This window comes from Macaca thibetana, chromosome 17 (assembly GCF_024542745.1).
Source record: "Macaca thibetana thibetana isolate TM-01 chromosome 17, ASM2454274v1, whole genome shotgun sequence".
NCBI classification, from domain to species: domain Eukaryota; kingdom Metazoa; phylum Chordata; class Mammalia; order Primates; family Cercopithecidae; genus Macaca; species Macaca thibetana.
Window position 1 is genome coordinate 92,320,184 of NC_065594.1, and position 16,919 is coordinate 92,337,102.

Consider the following 16,919-nt stretch of genomic DNA (forward strand, 5'->3'; position numbering starts at 1 on the left):
ACCCCTGAAGGCCCCAGTGAAGGCCCCAGCTGCCGAGCTGTTCTCCCAAGACCCCCCCAGGCTCTGGGAGGCAAGGCCCCAACCCCCACCCAGACTCTGGAGCAAAACCCCTGAAGGCCCCAGTGAAGGCCCCAGCTGCCGAGCTGTTCTCCCAAGACCTCCCCCCAGGCTCTGGGAGGCAAGGCCCCAACCCCCACCCAGAGAGGGTATGAGGAAGGAGCCCACTCTGTGCACAGGCTCTGCCTCTTTCTCCAGGGTACAGGTTGGGGGGAGCCCCCCAGGGATCCGATGCCTTCAACACACAGTAGTTTGCTGAACCCAGAATCTAGGCATCTTTGCCTTCATTTTTGGCTCTTCCAAGAAGAATCCCATTGGTACCCACTTCTCACCAAGCATCTGGCCTGTCCTGTTGTGGGGTGTGCTTCGCCTCTCTGAGCAGCTAAAAGATGTTTGAAGGGGTGGGGCCTGTGAGTGAGAACCTGTCTGGCCCTGGAGCTCTGGGAGGTGGACGAAGGCGTTCTGGAATATTTCAGGCTGGTGCCAGATCTGTCATGGCAGCCTTCTCTCATGCCTGACTCAGCTCTGCCCTGGGCACAGACATCCCCTCTGAAAGGGCCCGTAGCTCCCACCTACCTCTGCCGCTCTCAGCAGGGAATGCCGCTGTCTTTTCACGTCCTCCTGCCAACCTGGGGCCCAGGAACTTCTCATGGAATCTAAAGTTGCTTTTGAAGGAATTCTTTCTCTATGCGGCGGATTCCTGCTCCTCATCCAACAGGGTCTGAGCGTGCTCCTCCTGGCCAGGATTCTGGGGCCTGGCATCAGAGCAGGGCGAGGGTCACTGAGCCTCCACAGCTCCTCAGAACTCTCTGCTCAGGACTCCACAGCAGGGCATGGCTAGGAGGGAATGACTTGTGTGGGGACTGGGATAGGCACCAGGTGGATCCTCAGGTCGGTCAGCAAGGACCCTCAGGGGGTCCCCAGGGCCACTCACCTCCCTGCACCCGTGTCTGCAGCCAGTCGTGCATGTGGCTGCTCCGTAGCCTGTCTTGGTCCCTTTCCTGCTATTGTGGGTAGAATTGTGTCCCTGAAAAGATGTGTTGAGTTCTGACCCCCAGTGTCTGTGGGTGTGGCCTCGTGGAGGTGGGGCCGCTGCCTCTGCAGATGGATGAGCTCAGATGGAGTCGCCCTGGAGTAGGAACCATAATCCAGCCACTGGTGTCCATGGAAGATGGGGAGAGATACAGGGAGACAGGCTCGCAGCTGGGTCGGGCCACAGTCAAGGGTGCTGGCTCCCCAGAAGCTGGCAGAGGCAGGGCGGCTCCTCCACTGGTGCCGGTGTGCACGGCCACACCAACCACCTGCTTGCTCCAGGCCCCAGAGATTCTACCCCAGGGACACAGGGGACTCACAGAGGCTTGGCCTGCAGCCCCCACTGGAAGGGTTGTGGATGGGGATCTGGCACATTCGATGTAACTGAGAGAGGTTGGGTTAACCAGGCTGCCTGGGAGGAGATGGCGTCCACTTGCAGTGCACCTCAGCGCAGGGTTGCGGGGGGCAGGGGGTCCCAGCTGGGGCAGTGCATAGCCCACCTCGGATGGCCCCTGCCCACGGTGGCGACTCTTGAGATTCCCTTGAGGCGGCCCCGGTGCCCTGGGTTCTACAGTTGCCCACGTTGATGTCAAGCTTTGAGTTGTGGTTCTTGCCTCAGGAGCAGCTCTCCCCACCATGCAGGCAAATGGTCTCTAGTTAAAGTGAGTTTGCCTTTTGTTTTTTCACCAAACAAACCCATCCGAGCAGTACCCGGGCTGCCCCCAGGATGGCGTGAGCCCACCATGATGCTCCCTGTGACAGGGACCCCCTGCCAAGGAACAAGGTGCAGAATCCCACAGCGCCCTGTGTCTGCTCGCGTGGATGCATGTTACCATAACGTGCACATGTAAAAGTCATGTACGGATTTCAGAAACTTTAAAATAGCCATACCCTTTGGCCTGTACCTCTACTTGTAGGAAATTAACCCAGAGAAACAATCAGATGTGAGATAAGGATTTACCTGTGTGTTTCTTTGCCAGTGTTTATGACAGCCAAGAATCACTAGAAAACCTGATTAAAATTTGAAACACATCCCAGGAAATATTCAGCCAGCTACTTAAAATCATGCAGATGAGTAGCATCATGAAAAAACGTTTGAGTGAAAAATTTGTTACAAAGAATATACATTGCTGTTATAATTTTGTATAAAAAGGCATCAGAAGGATAAAAAGACCTCTAGGTGATGCTGTTGAAGTGTATTTTATTTTTATTTTCTGTATTTTCCAAAGTGAATGCAATGATTTTGTAGTCAGACAAAAATACATATTAAGTTACTTGTTTTATGCATCAAAACGTAATGGTCATTTGTGTGTGAGAACGTTAGATGATGGAGTCCAGGTCAGCAGTCCTGCCAGATTTTATCCCCAAAAGACCATCTCCTCACTAACTGTCCTTATCAACTGATTCTGCATTATAGTTTATGTTAATGTGAATTCCAGACTTCCTTGCCCTGCAAAGGTACAAAAAAGTCAGAAGTCCAGCAGCTCCTCCTCTTCCTTCCTCTCCCACCCCTCCCCTCCCTGTCCCCCACTTCAGAAGTGCAGTCCTTCAGTCGTCCATGTGTGGACCAGGACCTGCTCACTGCTGGGACACAGGGACCTGTTCACACGTCACACTGGCCCCCGAGGGGGAGGTGCCAGCAGGTGCCCTCCCGTCACCGCATGGAGGGCATCACATACCCAGGTGCCATGTCACCTCTGCTGCAGCGTGAGCTCTGGGCGGGCAGGAGCCACCAGCCTTGCTCAGTGCTGCACCTCAGAGCCAGCCCTGGTTGTCCGGAATCGAGGGTTCGTTTCCAGATTTCTGGGGCCACGGCTTCAGTGCATCCCTGACATGCTGGGTGTTATCCCGCCAGGCTCTACCAGTTACGATGAGCTTGTGAATTTCCTCACAGTCCTTTTCCAGTCTCCACCCTCTCTGATTCCCTCCCAAGCCGTGGAGTGAGGCTGTGCAGTAAACACCTATGCCTTCCCTTCTGTGGCCGGGGCCGCTCTGCCCCTCCATAGCCCTGCTCCCCTAGTCTTGGGGTTGGCACTGGGAGCCTGGCCCTGCCTGCTCCAGCTCCCAATTCTCACCTCCGCTTTGTGGCTGATCATCCAGAAAGGTCGGTCGCTATGAGGATGTTTGGTATCCAGGTGTCGCGTTACCTTCAGCCTCCCTCCTGGAGCGCCTCTGGTTCCTGGGAGAGAGGCTGAGCCAGGGATGGAAAGAAAGCCGTCCCTTGGGACACACGGCTTGGGACTGTACCTAAGTGTCCTGGGTCTATCTGCTGGGAACTTTGTGGATGCCATTCCCCTTGCGACACTACAGACACCACAGGTCTGCATCTTTGTGCCTCTGTGTGGCCTGGGGCAAGTCACTGAACCTCTCTGCATATTCTGTAACATGCTAAAAACGGTGCCTTTTCCCAGCTCTCTGTGAAGACCAATAGTTTACAGTGTGGGGAGCATCTGGCAGGTGCCTGGAGTGCCCAGTGCTCCCTAATGCCAGGTGTAACGGTGACAGTCGTTCTTTAGGCAAGAGTTAAATGATTTTTATGGAAAGATGGCATCATTTGTGCTATAATTTAAGGCAGAATAAAGACTTGACAGAGCTAGAGAGAAAGAGAGACTTAGTTTAACAAATCAGCTCCTGAAATTGTGGGTGTTGGAAGGTCCAGAATCCGCAGGCCAGGGGCAGCCGGGGACTGGGGAGAGTTGGGTTGCAGTCCAGGCGGTCTGGGGGCAGAGCTCCCTCTTCCTCGGGGAACCTCTGTCTTTTTCTCTCAAGGCCCTTGATGGATTGGGTGAGGCCCACCCACATTATGTCACACGCTTTACTCAGTCTACTGACAAAAGTGCCAATCTAACCTAGCATTTGACCCAATATCTGGGCATGGTGGCCCAGCCAAGTTGCCAGTAATAAAGTCAATGGCCACAGAGACCAAGGGTCTCCACCCTGGTACCCCAACATGACATGGTGCCAGCTAGAGGATGCTGGCCAGGGGACAGAGTGGATGGCACAGGGTTGAGGAAAGAAGCCAAGAGCATGTGTGGAAATGCCCAAGGGGTGAAGAGGGAGATCAGAGAAGTGGGATGGGCCAGAGAGTGTGGCCTTTTCCTTTCATCTTGCTTTTAAGATGCAACAGATTTCAGCAGTGGTTCTCAAAATGTGGACCAGCACATTCAACATCCCAGGGAATTTTGCTAGAAATGCACATCCTCAGGCCCCACCCCAGACCTCCTGGATCAGCAAGGAGCCATCAGAGCCCAGCCATGTGAGCTTAACAAGCCCTTGGTAGATCCTGATACAGCCCAAGGCTGGGTAGGCTGGAGGGCACCTGCCTGGCACCGGGAGAAGAGGGCAAGTGCTCAGGGAGTGTGGCCTGGGGCCGTGTGGGATGAGGACCAGGGAGAGTGTTTTGCCTTAGACTAGTGGAAAGGGCAGGGCCTGCATTTCAGGACCCTTCTGCCTGATGACAGGCTTTCCCTGAAGCTGGAGGGGTGGGGTTGGGGTGGGGGGTGGGGGACGGGGAGTGGTGAAGGTTCCCTGAACTGACAGGGAATGAGTTAGGAGCAGACCCATTTGAGGGCACTTTTTGGAGACCATGTATAGACAGGAGGTAGCAATTGTGCAGTGGTAGGCACAGTGGGGTTGCTTCAGCTCTGGGCAGCCCAGGGGATGCTTGTCCACACAGGGAGAGGCTCCCATCCACACCGAGGCCTTTCCAGAGTCCTCCTTTCACTGGGCTCCAAAGAGATTCTATAGAACCAAGTGAAACTGCTGATACTCAATACGTTTCTCATGTTAAGCAAAAACAAAAACAAAGCAGCCATTTCTTACAGATTTACTCAGTACCTTCTATCTGTGGTTGTTGTACTTCTTATTCTGTAATTATTTTTTATTATGAATTATTTATTTCCAGATCTGTCTGGCCTATCCAGACCTGTGGGAGCTATAAGGGGAAGTACTGTGTCACCTTCATTTTTTTATCCCTTTGGCCTTGCTCCGTGCCTGAAAGGTCACCACACTGGAACGTCCAGGCGCACATGTGCCACTGGACAACGGGATGTTGGGGGACACACATGTTGCTGGATACTGGAATGGTGCACGCATGCTCTGTTGGACACTGGACTACTGGTGCATTGTTGCCGGATGCTGGAATGGTGCGCGCATGCTCTGTTGGACACTGGAATGCTGGTGCATTGTTGCCGGATACTAGAATGTGCGCGCATGCTCTGTTGGACACTGGACTACCGGTGCATTGTTGCCGGATGCTGGAATGGTGCGCGCATGCTCTGTTGGACACTGGACTACCGGTGCATTGTTGCCGGATACAGGAATGGTGCGCGCATGCTCTGTTGGACACTGGAATGCTGGTGCATTGTTGCCGGATACTAGAATGTGCGCGCATGCTCTGTTGGACACTGGACTACCGGTGCATTGTTGCCGGATGCTGGGATGGTGCGCGCATGCTCTGTTGGACACTGGACTACCGGTGCATTGTTGCCGGATGCTGGGATGGTGCGCGCATGCTCTGTTGGACACTGGACTGCTGGTGCATTGTTGCCGGATACTGGAATGGTGCGCGCATGCTCTGTTGGACACTGGACTACCGGTGCATTGTTGCCGGATACAGGAATGGTGCGCGCATGCTCTGTTGGACACTGGAATGCTGGTGCATTGTTGCCGGATACTAGAATGTGCGCGCATGCTCTGTTGGACACTGGACTACCGGTGCATTGTTGCCGGATGCTGGGATGGTGCGCGCATGCTCTGTTGGACACTGGACTACCGGTGCATTGTTGCCGGATGCTGGGATGGTGCGCGCATGCTCTGTTGGACACTGGACTACCGGTGCATTGTTGCCGGAAGCTGGAATGGTGCGCGCATGCTCTGTTGGACACTGGACTACCGGTGCATTGTTGCCGGATACTAGAATGTGCGCGCATGCTCTGTTGGACACTGGACTACCGGTGCATTGTTGCCGGATACTGGAATGGTGCGCGCATGCTCTGTTGGACACTGGACTGCTGGTGCATTGTTGCCGGATACAGGAATGGTGCGCGCATGCTCTGTTGGACACTGGACTGCTGGAGCATGTGCACATGTTATTGGTACGAGCTGTAGTTCAAACCTCAGCCATTTGATGCTTGAATTCCCAAACCATTCATGGAAAAGGGTACTTCTTCCTGCTGGAATTCTCTCTCTCTTTTTTTTAACTGATTGGGGAGTGGGGTTGGGGGGGTGGTCTTGCTACATTGCCCAGGCTCAGACTTCTGAACTCAAATGATCCTCCTCCCTCTGCCTCTGCTTCTGCCTCGGCCTCCGGAGTAGCTGGGACTACAGGCCTGAAATACTGTTTCTTTAAGGAAGGGCACGTTACCGGTAATACCAAACCACAAAAGGATAGCCGCGGTTTTGGGTGAGGAGAGCCAGAGAGTTTCTTGCACATGGCCCTGTGGTGGCGGTCATGGCCCTGCATAGACACGAGCTGGAATCTGCAGGTGGCAGCCGGGACGCTGCGGGTGTCAAGTGCACATTGTGGCCTGGTGCCAACCATGGCGAGGGTGGAGAGCCCCGTGCCTGCAGCGCGCGCTTCCTGCACCGGGTCCTGCGACCTTGGGCAGGCGATGCCCCTGCGGGAAGGGGCTGGTCCATCTCCGGCCAGCCACGGACCCACGCATGGACCCAGCGACCCACGGACCTGCTTACCTGGGCGCGGCGCGGATGGCATGCGGCCACGCGGAGGGGGCGCGCTCGGCTGCTGCGGCCTCTGCAGCTTCTGCACCTGCCGCGGGGCGGCCGGAGGTAAAGGGAGGCGGCGGCCAGGCGCGGCCCCGCGGAGGCAGCTGCACTCGCTCAGTCCACTCGCGGCTCCGCGCGGCTGCCCGCAAACCGGGAGAGTGTGGAGACCTGGAACCGGGGGGAGGGGCGGGGGCACTTGTGCGGCACCCGCGGGGCTCCCAGGGGACCTCGGCGGTGACACGAATTTCTAGGTGACCTGTGTGGTACACTCACAGGGCTCCCAGGTGACCGCGGCGGTGACCCGCGGGGCTCCCAGGTGACCTCAGCGGTGACCGGCGGGGCTCCCAGGTGACCGCGGCGGTGACCCGGGGACTCCCAGGTGACCGCGGCGGTGACCCGCGAAGCTGCCAGGTGACCTCCGCGGTGACCCGCGGGGCTGCCAGGTGACCTCGGTGGTGCACTCACAAGACTCCCAGGTGACCCACGGTGGTGACACGCCGGGGCGGGCGCGCGCCGCTTCCGCTTCCGCCGAGCCGCCCCCCGCCCCCCGCGGCGCAGCGCGCGCCCCCCTCCCGGTGGCGCGGAACCAATCCCGGGCAGGGAGGCGGCGGCTCCAGGCTGAAAGCGCTGCCGTGGCCCCCTCCCCGCCTCCGCCGCGCCCCCTCCCCACTCGCACGGCCCCACCCGCAGGCGCCCCCCGTGCGGAGGAAGCGGATCTGCCAGCATCATTTCTGTTGTGTCGGAGGATGAGGTTTTGGCTGAGGACTGAAGAGATGGCCCTGGAAGAAATGGTGCAGAGATTAAATGCGGTTTCCAAGCACACGGGTAGGAGGAGCTGCTGGCCGTCAGTGATCTGTGCTTAAGCTTGACATCATGGGCTGAATTGTGGGGAAATGCGTCTGATTTTTGTAAGCCGCCCTCGTGTTCCTTTCTAGCGGTGGTAGCTGAGACATGGGGGGCACTGGTTGGTAGCTGGTGTGTTTTCAGAGGCTGTCGGCGATCGCGTGCTGCCCCGAATAGTTAAAATGACGGCACGTTGGTGTCACGGGCTCTCTCAGGGATGCTGGGTCTGCATGCGGAGCCATTTGTGTGTCTGAAATCTGCCCATCAACCTGCCCGTCCGCAGCCCTCGCAATGGAGAATGCACAAGTGCTTGCGAATTGAGAATGATCTGAGCCAAGGGCTTTCAGAGCTTGGGGTTTCAGAGCCAGGGGTGGGGATGGTGAAGCTACCTGGAAGCTCATTTTGAGGAGGAAAAAACCTGGACTAATCAGGTGGTTCTTTTCTTCATTAAATGCAATTTAAACCTCAGACAGATGTGTATGGGTAAAGAGTGGACTGGACGTTCATTTTCAGTATTAATCGAAATATTATTTCGAATAAGCTTTGAAGAGCAGTTCAGATCGATTATTTTAGGTGTAAGCAGAGACTGGGCTGACAGCTTGCATCTGGCCCTGGCTTTCAGGCGGTGGCATCTGAGTTCTCAGGGTGTGTTATGCAGAAGCAGAGGCATCCTTAACTAGTTTTCCTTGAAATGAAGAGGAAATAATGATATCTCATTAAAAGTAAGTTGCCAAGTGTTTTGCCTGATGTTGCCATATGTTATGTCATATATGCCATTACTAGTTGTCTAACTAGTACTTGCCTGGGAGATTAAAATGTCGGTTGCTTGGTTTGGGTGTGGTTCTCTGTCTTTCTCTACCCACCCCGATGGATTTTGAGAGCGAACCAGTGATTAAATCAGCATAAGCACCATCGTATGGGTTGGTCTAATCAAGATGTTTTTAATGGGGGTTTTGTGATCAAAGCTGCTAGGCTTATTGTATATGGGTCGAAAGCAAACAAAACCATTTTCATGCCGTCTGCTTTCTGATTCTTAGACTATCAGCTCTCTTTTTCTGAAGCTTGAGTGGAGCTTTTCCGTGCAGGGTTTGCAGGGTTTGAGTACGGTGAAGGGCTGTGTGGATGCCAGGTTCACAAGGAGGCTTCCGATCGGCTGCGGGGGTGGAGGAGAAAGCACCTCCTTGCCCTGCGTGCCTCTGCGTGCGGCTTGATGTCAGAATCACAGAGTGGGAACCGCTCCAGAGGGTGATGTCATTCCCCAGATTTTTAGGGATTGGGGTTTCTTCATGAGCTCCGAGAGACACGTGCGCATTTTTAATTGTAAAAAGGCCGTTTCAGAAGAGCAGCAGTGACACTGGCCGCTCACTGAATGTCCTGCGAGCCAGGCTCTCGGTGTGGGCCCTCTCATCTGGAACAGGCAGTAAGATGTGCGTCCTCCCACACATCTGCATTACTGATAATTGCATGCTTCACCAGGACTTTCAAATCCAGCTTACCAGATATCTTCGGTTATGAGCACCCTGCAGTGTTTAGTTAGGGGAGGTGACCCTGCATCACACTCCACTTACCACCCATGAACACTGGCCTCTTCCTTCAGCACAAACCCACTTTCTGCTCACGCTGTGTGTAAGGTACCACTCAGTGGAGGCAAGTTATTAGATTGAGAGGCTGTAAAACCATCATGAGGGGGGTTTGTGGTGCGATATTGACATGACGCTACCACAGAGTGTAGGGGTGTGTGGTGCACATTCTCTGGTAGAGGTGAAGGTCAAGGTAAACCTGATCCCCACCTCGGGTTTAAATTCCAAGCACTTCCTCAGGAGAGTTCCCCACCTGCAGCCAAATACCTTTCAGCTCGATGTCATGGAGCTGCTTCTCCTTCTGGCGTCATGCTAGGGTCCGTGCCAGGTAAGAGCTGATGGCAACAGGACACTGATGTGGCAGCTGGCGTAGGTCCTCAGGGCAGTGGTGGCGCTAGGTCACAGCTGAGGGATTGCGTACAGCGGCTGGCCTTAGAGCAGCTGCCTCATTCAGCTGCACAGAGCCTCACCCTCTGTAGATTCACTCTAAGCCCACAGGCATTTTATCTTTGCTGCTGTCCAGGACATGCTGCTGCTGTGTTTTAATTTCAGATTTATGCATGTCTTCTGTCACCTAGAACCTTCATTATCTAGGCTAATCTGCATGTAAAGGAGGATAATGTGTGCTGTCCATATGGTCTGTGAATCTGTAGCCTTTGACCTTGAGAACTGACATTTTATATACTCTTCTAAACCTGATCTTTAGTAACAAGGCCGGGGCGCTTTCCAGTGGCAACTTCCCCTTGGCCCCTCTTCTGTGGGATAGGGCTCGTTTTCATCTATTTTTGTTTTCTCTTTGGAATTTTAGTAATTGGTGAAAAGGTAGAAGACATTCGAGGGAGCAGTGCTATGGATCTAGTTGATTTAAGCATTTGATGAAACAGAACAGTGGTCCTCCAACTAGAGCATGTATCTGCATCACCTGGGGGGCTTGTTAAAGCACAGGCTGCTGGGCCCGCCCTCAGAGTTTCTGATTCAGTAAGTCTGGGGTAGTGTCTGAGAATGGACATTTTTTAAGTTCTTGATGAAGTCCTTCAGGAATCAAACTTGGGGAACTGCTGTAGTAGAAAAATCTTTAAACCTAGCCCCACCTTTTCCGTTAGTTGATCTCATACTAACTCTTGTCATAGACAGATGGTGATAGATGGATAATACATGGATAAATGAGTGGATGGATGGATGGATGGATGGATGGGTAGATGGGTGGGTGGGTGGATGGATGGGTTGGTGGATGAATGTAGGGGTGGATGAGTGGATGTGTGGGTGGGTGGATGGATGGATGGGTGGATGGATGGGTTGGTGGATGAATGTAGGGGTGGATGAGTGGATGTGTGGGTGGGTGGATGGATGGATGGATGGATGATGCCTACCTAAGGAAGCTTTCATGGAAACCCAAAGGACTGGGCCCGGGCAGCTGCCCGAGGCTGAGTGCAAGGAAGTTCCTGGAGGGTGGTGCCCTGGGTGGGCTTGGAAGTGTCATGCCCTCCCGCGTGCCTCACCCTGTGCCGCTCTTCATCTGTATCCTTTGTGACGTCCTTTATATTAAACCAGAAAATGTAACTAAGTGCTTCCCCAAGTTCTGTGAGCTGCTCCCGCAAGTTAACCCAACCCAAGGAGGGGTCGTGGGACCCCTGATGTGTAGCCGGCTGGGCAGAAGCACAGGTCACAACTGGGGCCTGTGGTTGGCATGGGAAGTGGGAGGTCTGAGCCCTCACCCTGCTGGTCTGACACTGTCTCCAGGTAGAAGGCGTCAGAATTGAACTGGGTCACCTGCCTGGCATCTGCTGCAGAATTGATTGGTGCAGAATTGATTGGTTGCCTGTGGTGCGGAGAGACCCCACACACTTCTTGGTGTCTGGGGGCCATGGAAGTCTTCTGTGTTGACTGTTGCAGGGTGAGAGCAGAGGAAAACAGTTTGTTCCCCTCAGTCATGAAGCCTCCAAGTTGCACCAAGGTTGTGAGAAGCTCACCTGAAGCAAAATCGCAGTGATCAATTTTGGAAAAAGGATACATAGGAAGTAGACTTGCCTCATTCTCTGATACTCCCGGCCACCAAACCCTCAAGATTGGCGTCCCCGCGGGGTATCTGCCTGCCGTGGCATGGAGCCCTCTCTCTCTCATGGCCACGTGACACACAGCTGAGGATGGCACCATGACAGTGTTTGTGTTACGGGATTGGGAAGCCCTTGGAGTGTGCGAGGCTGGTGTGTCCCTGAAACGGCAGGAGAGGGATTGAGAGCAGGGTCTTGGTCTGCTGGGGCTCCGGTAACACAGTGCTGCAGGCTGGTGGCTTCAACAACGGATGTCCATCTTCTCACAGTCCTGGAGGCTGGGAGTCCAAGGTCAAAATGTCACAGGGCTGATTCGTCCTGGGGCCTCTCTCCTTGGCGTGTAGACGTCGTTTCTCCCTGTGTCCTCACATGGTCGTCCCTGTGTGCATGTGTGTCTTAATCTCCTCTTCTTATAAGGACACCAGCCCTGTTGGGTTAGAGCCCACCCTAGTGACCTCATTTCAATTTAATGAACTGTGTAAAGCTCTTGTCTACAAATGCAGTCACACTCTGAGGTGCTGGGGGTCAGGATGTCAACGTATGAGTTTGGGGACAATCGGCCCGTGGCAGGCAGACATGTGGGCTGCAGGCCCTGGATGGCAGGTGGTGTGGGCGACGGGGTTCTGGGTGCAAGTGAAGGCCAAGCTGACGGAGCTTGTGAGTAAAGGAAGAGTGGGGTGTCGCCCTCCTTGAGCGAAAGCTGTGGCTGCCTCCTGTCCTTAAGCTCTTCCTGGGAAGGGGCCTGTGGCCTGAGCGGTGGGCTGAGGGACAGGGTAGCACGGAGGGGCTTTAGGGGATGAGGGAGCGTCCCAGGACCACCACACAGGCACAGCTGTCTGGCATCCCCCAGTTGCAGGTCTCAGAGGAAAAACTCTGGGGGAATTCGCCCAGGAGGCAGGGGGCGCGCATTTCTGTGTGGAATTGGAGAGCTCTCAGTAGAGAAGGTGCGGCTCCCTGGCAAAACGCCGCCTGCTCATTAGCCCACCCAGCAGTTTCTAACGAACGCCTTAACACTCCCCTCTCGTGCGCCTGCCTTCGGCCTCAGTGACTGGCGTCTCCTCAAGGAGCCATGATTTCTTTGTCCATTTTTTAAATGTGTTGAGGCCCTTTAGAAGGAAAACCATGCAGCCAAATGAGGTAGACGTCTGTGCGGGTTGCTATTTTGTAACATGAAATTTAGGTCTCCAATTAGATAGGTGTGACTATAAAGTACAGAAACATTTTTAAAGAACAATTAGCTTTCCTGGGATGTCGTGTTGTGGATCTTGTTACTAGGGATTCAGGAGTGGGTTTTTGAGATTTGAGCGGAGAGAGGCTTGTGAGGAAACAGTGAGTACTTTGAGCATCCTTGGCATCCCGTGTTGCCAACCTTCTGTGATCTGACACCACGGCTCAGTGTGTCCCGAGAGCTTCTAAGAATGCAGCGCTCGGGCCTCCTAGCTGGGTGAGTCTGATGCCCGCCATGCGAAGACGGCACGAGCATGGCCCCACGTGTGGAACCGGAGGCAGACTGATGAGCTCCCGGGGATTTCAGTTCCAGCCTGCTCTGAGGATACTGGGGGCTGACCCTGTGTTTGCTTGGAGTGCCCTTCAGGGAGACCCATGGCTCCAGGGGCTGGCGCTGAGTGACCGCAGGTCAGGTCTCAGGAGTGAGCGATGCCGGGCAGCACCTGAGGAGGGGACGCCTGCGAGGTTTGTTCCGAGTTTCGTGGGACTTGTGTTGGCCACCGCCTCCTGAGTCGCACTTTTGCCTTGGGAGGGTGGCCACCTTCCAGTGTCTTCCCGATCTCCCTCCTCAAAGCCACTCCTGACTCTTCCACTGCCCCCTCTGACCTCAGCCCCCACTGTTTCATCAGCTCCTGTCCTGGCACTTCCTCACCTGGTGCCTCATCGCCTGGCACTTCCTTACCTGGCGTTTCATCCTCACCTGCCACTCCACATCCCCTGCTGGCTGCCTCCTCCCTTAGTCTTATGTTTAGAGTTCCCTGCATTTGGCATTCCCTAAGGGTAAGACCACCTTCTACAGTGGTGCAAACTCCCCCTCAGAACTAGGGGCGCCAGGTCCACAAAGGCCCCCGGGCACAGCTCACCTCTGAGTCCACAAAGCCTCTCGCATGGCTGACCTCCAGGTCTGCAGGGGCCCCCGGCGTGGCCAGCCTCTGAGTCCATGAAGTCCCCGGCGTGGCCAACCTCATTGGACGAGTTTGCTTGGACCTTTGCGCCCCTGGCATGCTGCTGTTCTGCTGGTTTTTATAAGCCTGACCCCTTGGGTATGGAAGACGCACGGATTTTAGGGGTTCCATTCATTTTGCAGACGTTCTGGGGAGCACATTTGTTGATCATTGATACCAGCTGAATACCAGAGAGTGCACTCCAGAATTAGAACTTTAGGGACTAGTAAATATGAGAGAAGCTGGCTCGGGAGACCTGCTTTCGCTGTAATAAAGAACAAGGCATAAGCATCACAATCAGAAGTTCTCCAAGCTTCAGCTGCCCATGAAAGGCATGCTATGTCTGATAAACACATTTTCATGAGTAGAGAATAATTTTAACAGACCCTAGGGTCTATTGATTCATAATTTAACCAAATACAGTTTCTGGAGCCAAGTTAGTTCTGCAGCCTAAGTATGGAAAGCTCGGCTGCTTTGTCTGTGTGTTTCGCTTCCTCCGCCACCCACGACGTGCGGGCAGCACTCTCAACGTAGCCCCTTCTTTCACCAGAACTATCGTCTCCACATCAGCTCACGTCACCGTCCGTAGAGTTGGAAGGATACCACTGTAAGTAGTATTTTCACACTTCTACCTTTCAGATTAACTCAGAATGCGTCTGGTCACATTCATTTTATAACTCTGGGTGTGGAGAAAGAAGCATCTCTTACGCCTTTCAGAATGTTTACAAGCTAACTGCCCTTGTCTGATATACACACAAAAATGGAGCTGCCTCCATTGGAATTCTAGCGAAGTACTGAAGTTAGAACGTCTAATGCCTTGTGGTCATACCTGGATAAGATGTGGGATGAGGCTTTGCACCTTGTGAGGTTAGCGGGGCCCACTGTGAAGAAGGGTTGCGTTGACTATTAGGTTAAAATCCTGGTGCTGGACCCGTGACCTGTGAGGTCAAATCGGACGCACAGGCCTCCCGGGCAGCGGCAAACCCAGAGGCAAGGACCTGGTCTGGCAGGGCTGGCGCTGAGAGGTTGGGGTTGCCCAGTCTGACAGTGAGGGGCTTCCCAGCGCTGCTGTCACTACCCTGTGGGGGCTGCATGGGGAAGTCATTGGTCTCCACACAGCTCTGCCGTCTGTAACTGTGAATGTGACTGTGTGGTGCCTCGGTTTCCTCATCTGCAAAATGGACTCAGGAGAGCACCTACCTGCTAGGGTTGATGTGACGATCAAATGAGTTAAATGAGTTAAGTCTGCATGAAAAGCACTTAGAAGCACCCGGCAGACAGGAGGCTGTGGGGAACTGTTTGCTGTTAGGGTCACTTGTGCACATGGTTAGTGCAGGCAGGTGCTGGCCATGAGCTCCTGTGCACAGCAGGGAGCCGCTGCCACGGTCATCCTCACATACAGTCAGGTGTGTGACCACACTGATGATCCCAGTAGTGAAGTATGTGGGGATTTTCCAGGTAAATGAGAAGGAAAAGGGAGGTTCTGAGAGGAAGGGTCTGTGGTTGACCTCATTACGGTCACATGGTGATAGAGGTGACATCCGTGGTCATTATTCTCACAGATGCCCACGGTCACAGAGAGCACGAGCCCGGGTTCAGCACCCAGCACTTCGCAGGCTGCTCTGCCATAGCGAGCTCCTGTCCTCCCTCCCTCCCTCCATCCCAGGAGCCTTTGTCCAGCGTAGGTCCCAGGAGATGCCCAGTGCTGAGAAGAAACCGAACCTTTGGGAGGAGACACTCAAGAAAACTTACAGTTGTGAGTTTGAAAATACAAAAGAGCCGATTGTTCCTCCTAAATTATGGGATTGGCTGGCGTTTGCATCTAAATTGGGCTCTCAGCAAAGGTTCTGTTTTTTTTTTTTTTTTTTTTTTTTTTGCTTTACTCCTTTATTAATAATGTTAAAGAAATGAGACAAATCTCCAAAGCATGAAAACCAATTTCTCAGCGTTAGTCCTAACACACAATTGTGCTACTTAACTCCCTAAAGGAAAGAACTAGTATTAAGTTTCATTAATGACATTTTTGGCAATCTATTAGGGATGGTGAGCTAATGCCCCAAACAAGACTTCGTTTTTGTGAGAATGCCTTATCTCTTAAAATGGAACTTGTTATGGACAATGAAGAGAAGGATTCCGGCTGGAGCACCTAAACGCTGCACAGGGGACCACACGCGGCTCCGGGCTCGGTCTTCAGGTCTGTCATGGGGCGGCAAGGCTGGGGCGGAGGGCAGTGTGTGATGCTCACGCAGGGAGCAGCACTGGGTCACCTGCACCTCTGAGGCCGAGCTGTGTGGCCTTTCCGGCCATTCACCAAAGGTGCCTCCGCCAGACCAGAGCCACGACCTTCCCTGGCGGGTCCCGGGCTCGGACTGAAGGAGAGGAGGGGCTGCTCGGCGAGTGGCCTCTCGGACACCAAGACAGGAAGACGACGGGGCCGTGAGGAGTCACACACCAAACCTGACGCACAGGCCTCCCGGGCAGCGGGAAGCCCAGAGGCAAGGACTGGTCCGGCAGGGCTGGCACAGGGGGGTTGGGGTCGCCCAGTCTGACCGTGAGGGGCTTCCCAGCGCTGCTGTCACTGCCCTGTGGGGGCTGCGTGGGGAAGTCACTGGTCTCCACAAGCATGCTCTGCCCTTCCCTGCACCCCACGCTTTACGGAGAGAGGAAGCGAGACACCTCCGTCTGTGCGTCACCCCCAGTGCGCGCGGCGGCTCCCACCCGCATCAGCCCGGGAGCGCTGGATTTTATTTTATTTATTTGTTTATTTTATTTATTTTGAGACGGAGTCTCGCTCTGCCGCCCAGGCTGGAGTGCGGTGGCGCGATCTCAGCTCACTGCAAGCTCCGCCTCCCGGGTTCCCGCCGTTCTCCTGCCTCAGCCTCCCGAGTAGCTGGGACTACAGGCGCCCGCCGCCGCACCCGGCTAGTTTTTTGTATTTTTTAGTAGAGACGGGGTTTCACCGTGTTCGCCAGGATGGTCTCGATCTCCTGACCTCGTGATCCGCCCGCCTCGGCCTCCCAAAGTGCTGGGATTACAGGCGTGAGCCACCGCGCCCGGCCAGGGTTGAATTTTAAATCACCCAAGGGCTCATTTAAGACCTGCCCTAAACAACTCCCTACTCCACGACTAATGGAGTGGTTAATGTAAGACTCTTTTCCTGCCAGAAATGATACCAGTTATTGATATGGATTTCTTAACAGTAGCTTGGGGCCACATTGTGTGAAACAGACTCCCGGGGTTCACAAAAGTCAACCCGCCTCTCAGGGACCCAGGCATTCTGGAGCCTCCCTGAGGCCAGCCAGCGGGGTGACAGGAAGAACTCGGATCTCGCGTGGGTTTTTTGTGTTTTCTCATGGCGGGGCTACCAAGGAGCTTAGGGAGGAAGTGGCCCCCGCCAGCCAGGAGAGGACAGCCGGGTGCTCACGATGGTCGCTGAACCCAAAGCTTGTACGCGCCAC

At 54.4% G+C, this 16,919-nt stretch overlaps 1 protein-coding gene across 2 annotated transcripts in view; it reads left to right on the forward strand.

Moving 5' to 3' along the window:
- MCF2L (MCF.2 cell line derived transforming sequence like) overlaps window positions 1–16,919 on the forward strand; it is a 205,328-nt gene that overhangs the window by 71,994 nt on the left and 116,415 nt on the right. The window contains exon 1 of one of the 2 annotated variants that reach the window (XM_050766971.1): window positions 7,442–7,641. The exons of the other annotated variant lie outside the window; for it this stretch is intronic. Coding sequence (XP_050622928.1) covers window positions 7,563–7,641 — 79 coding nt within the window. The 5' untranslated portion in view covers window positions 7,442–7,562. Of the gene's footprint in view, window positions 1–7,441; window positions 7,642–16,919 lie in introns of those variants that run through there. 2 annotated transcript variants of the gene reach the window in all.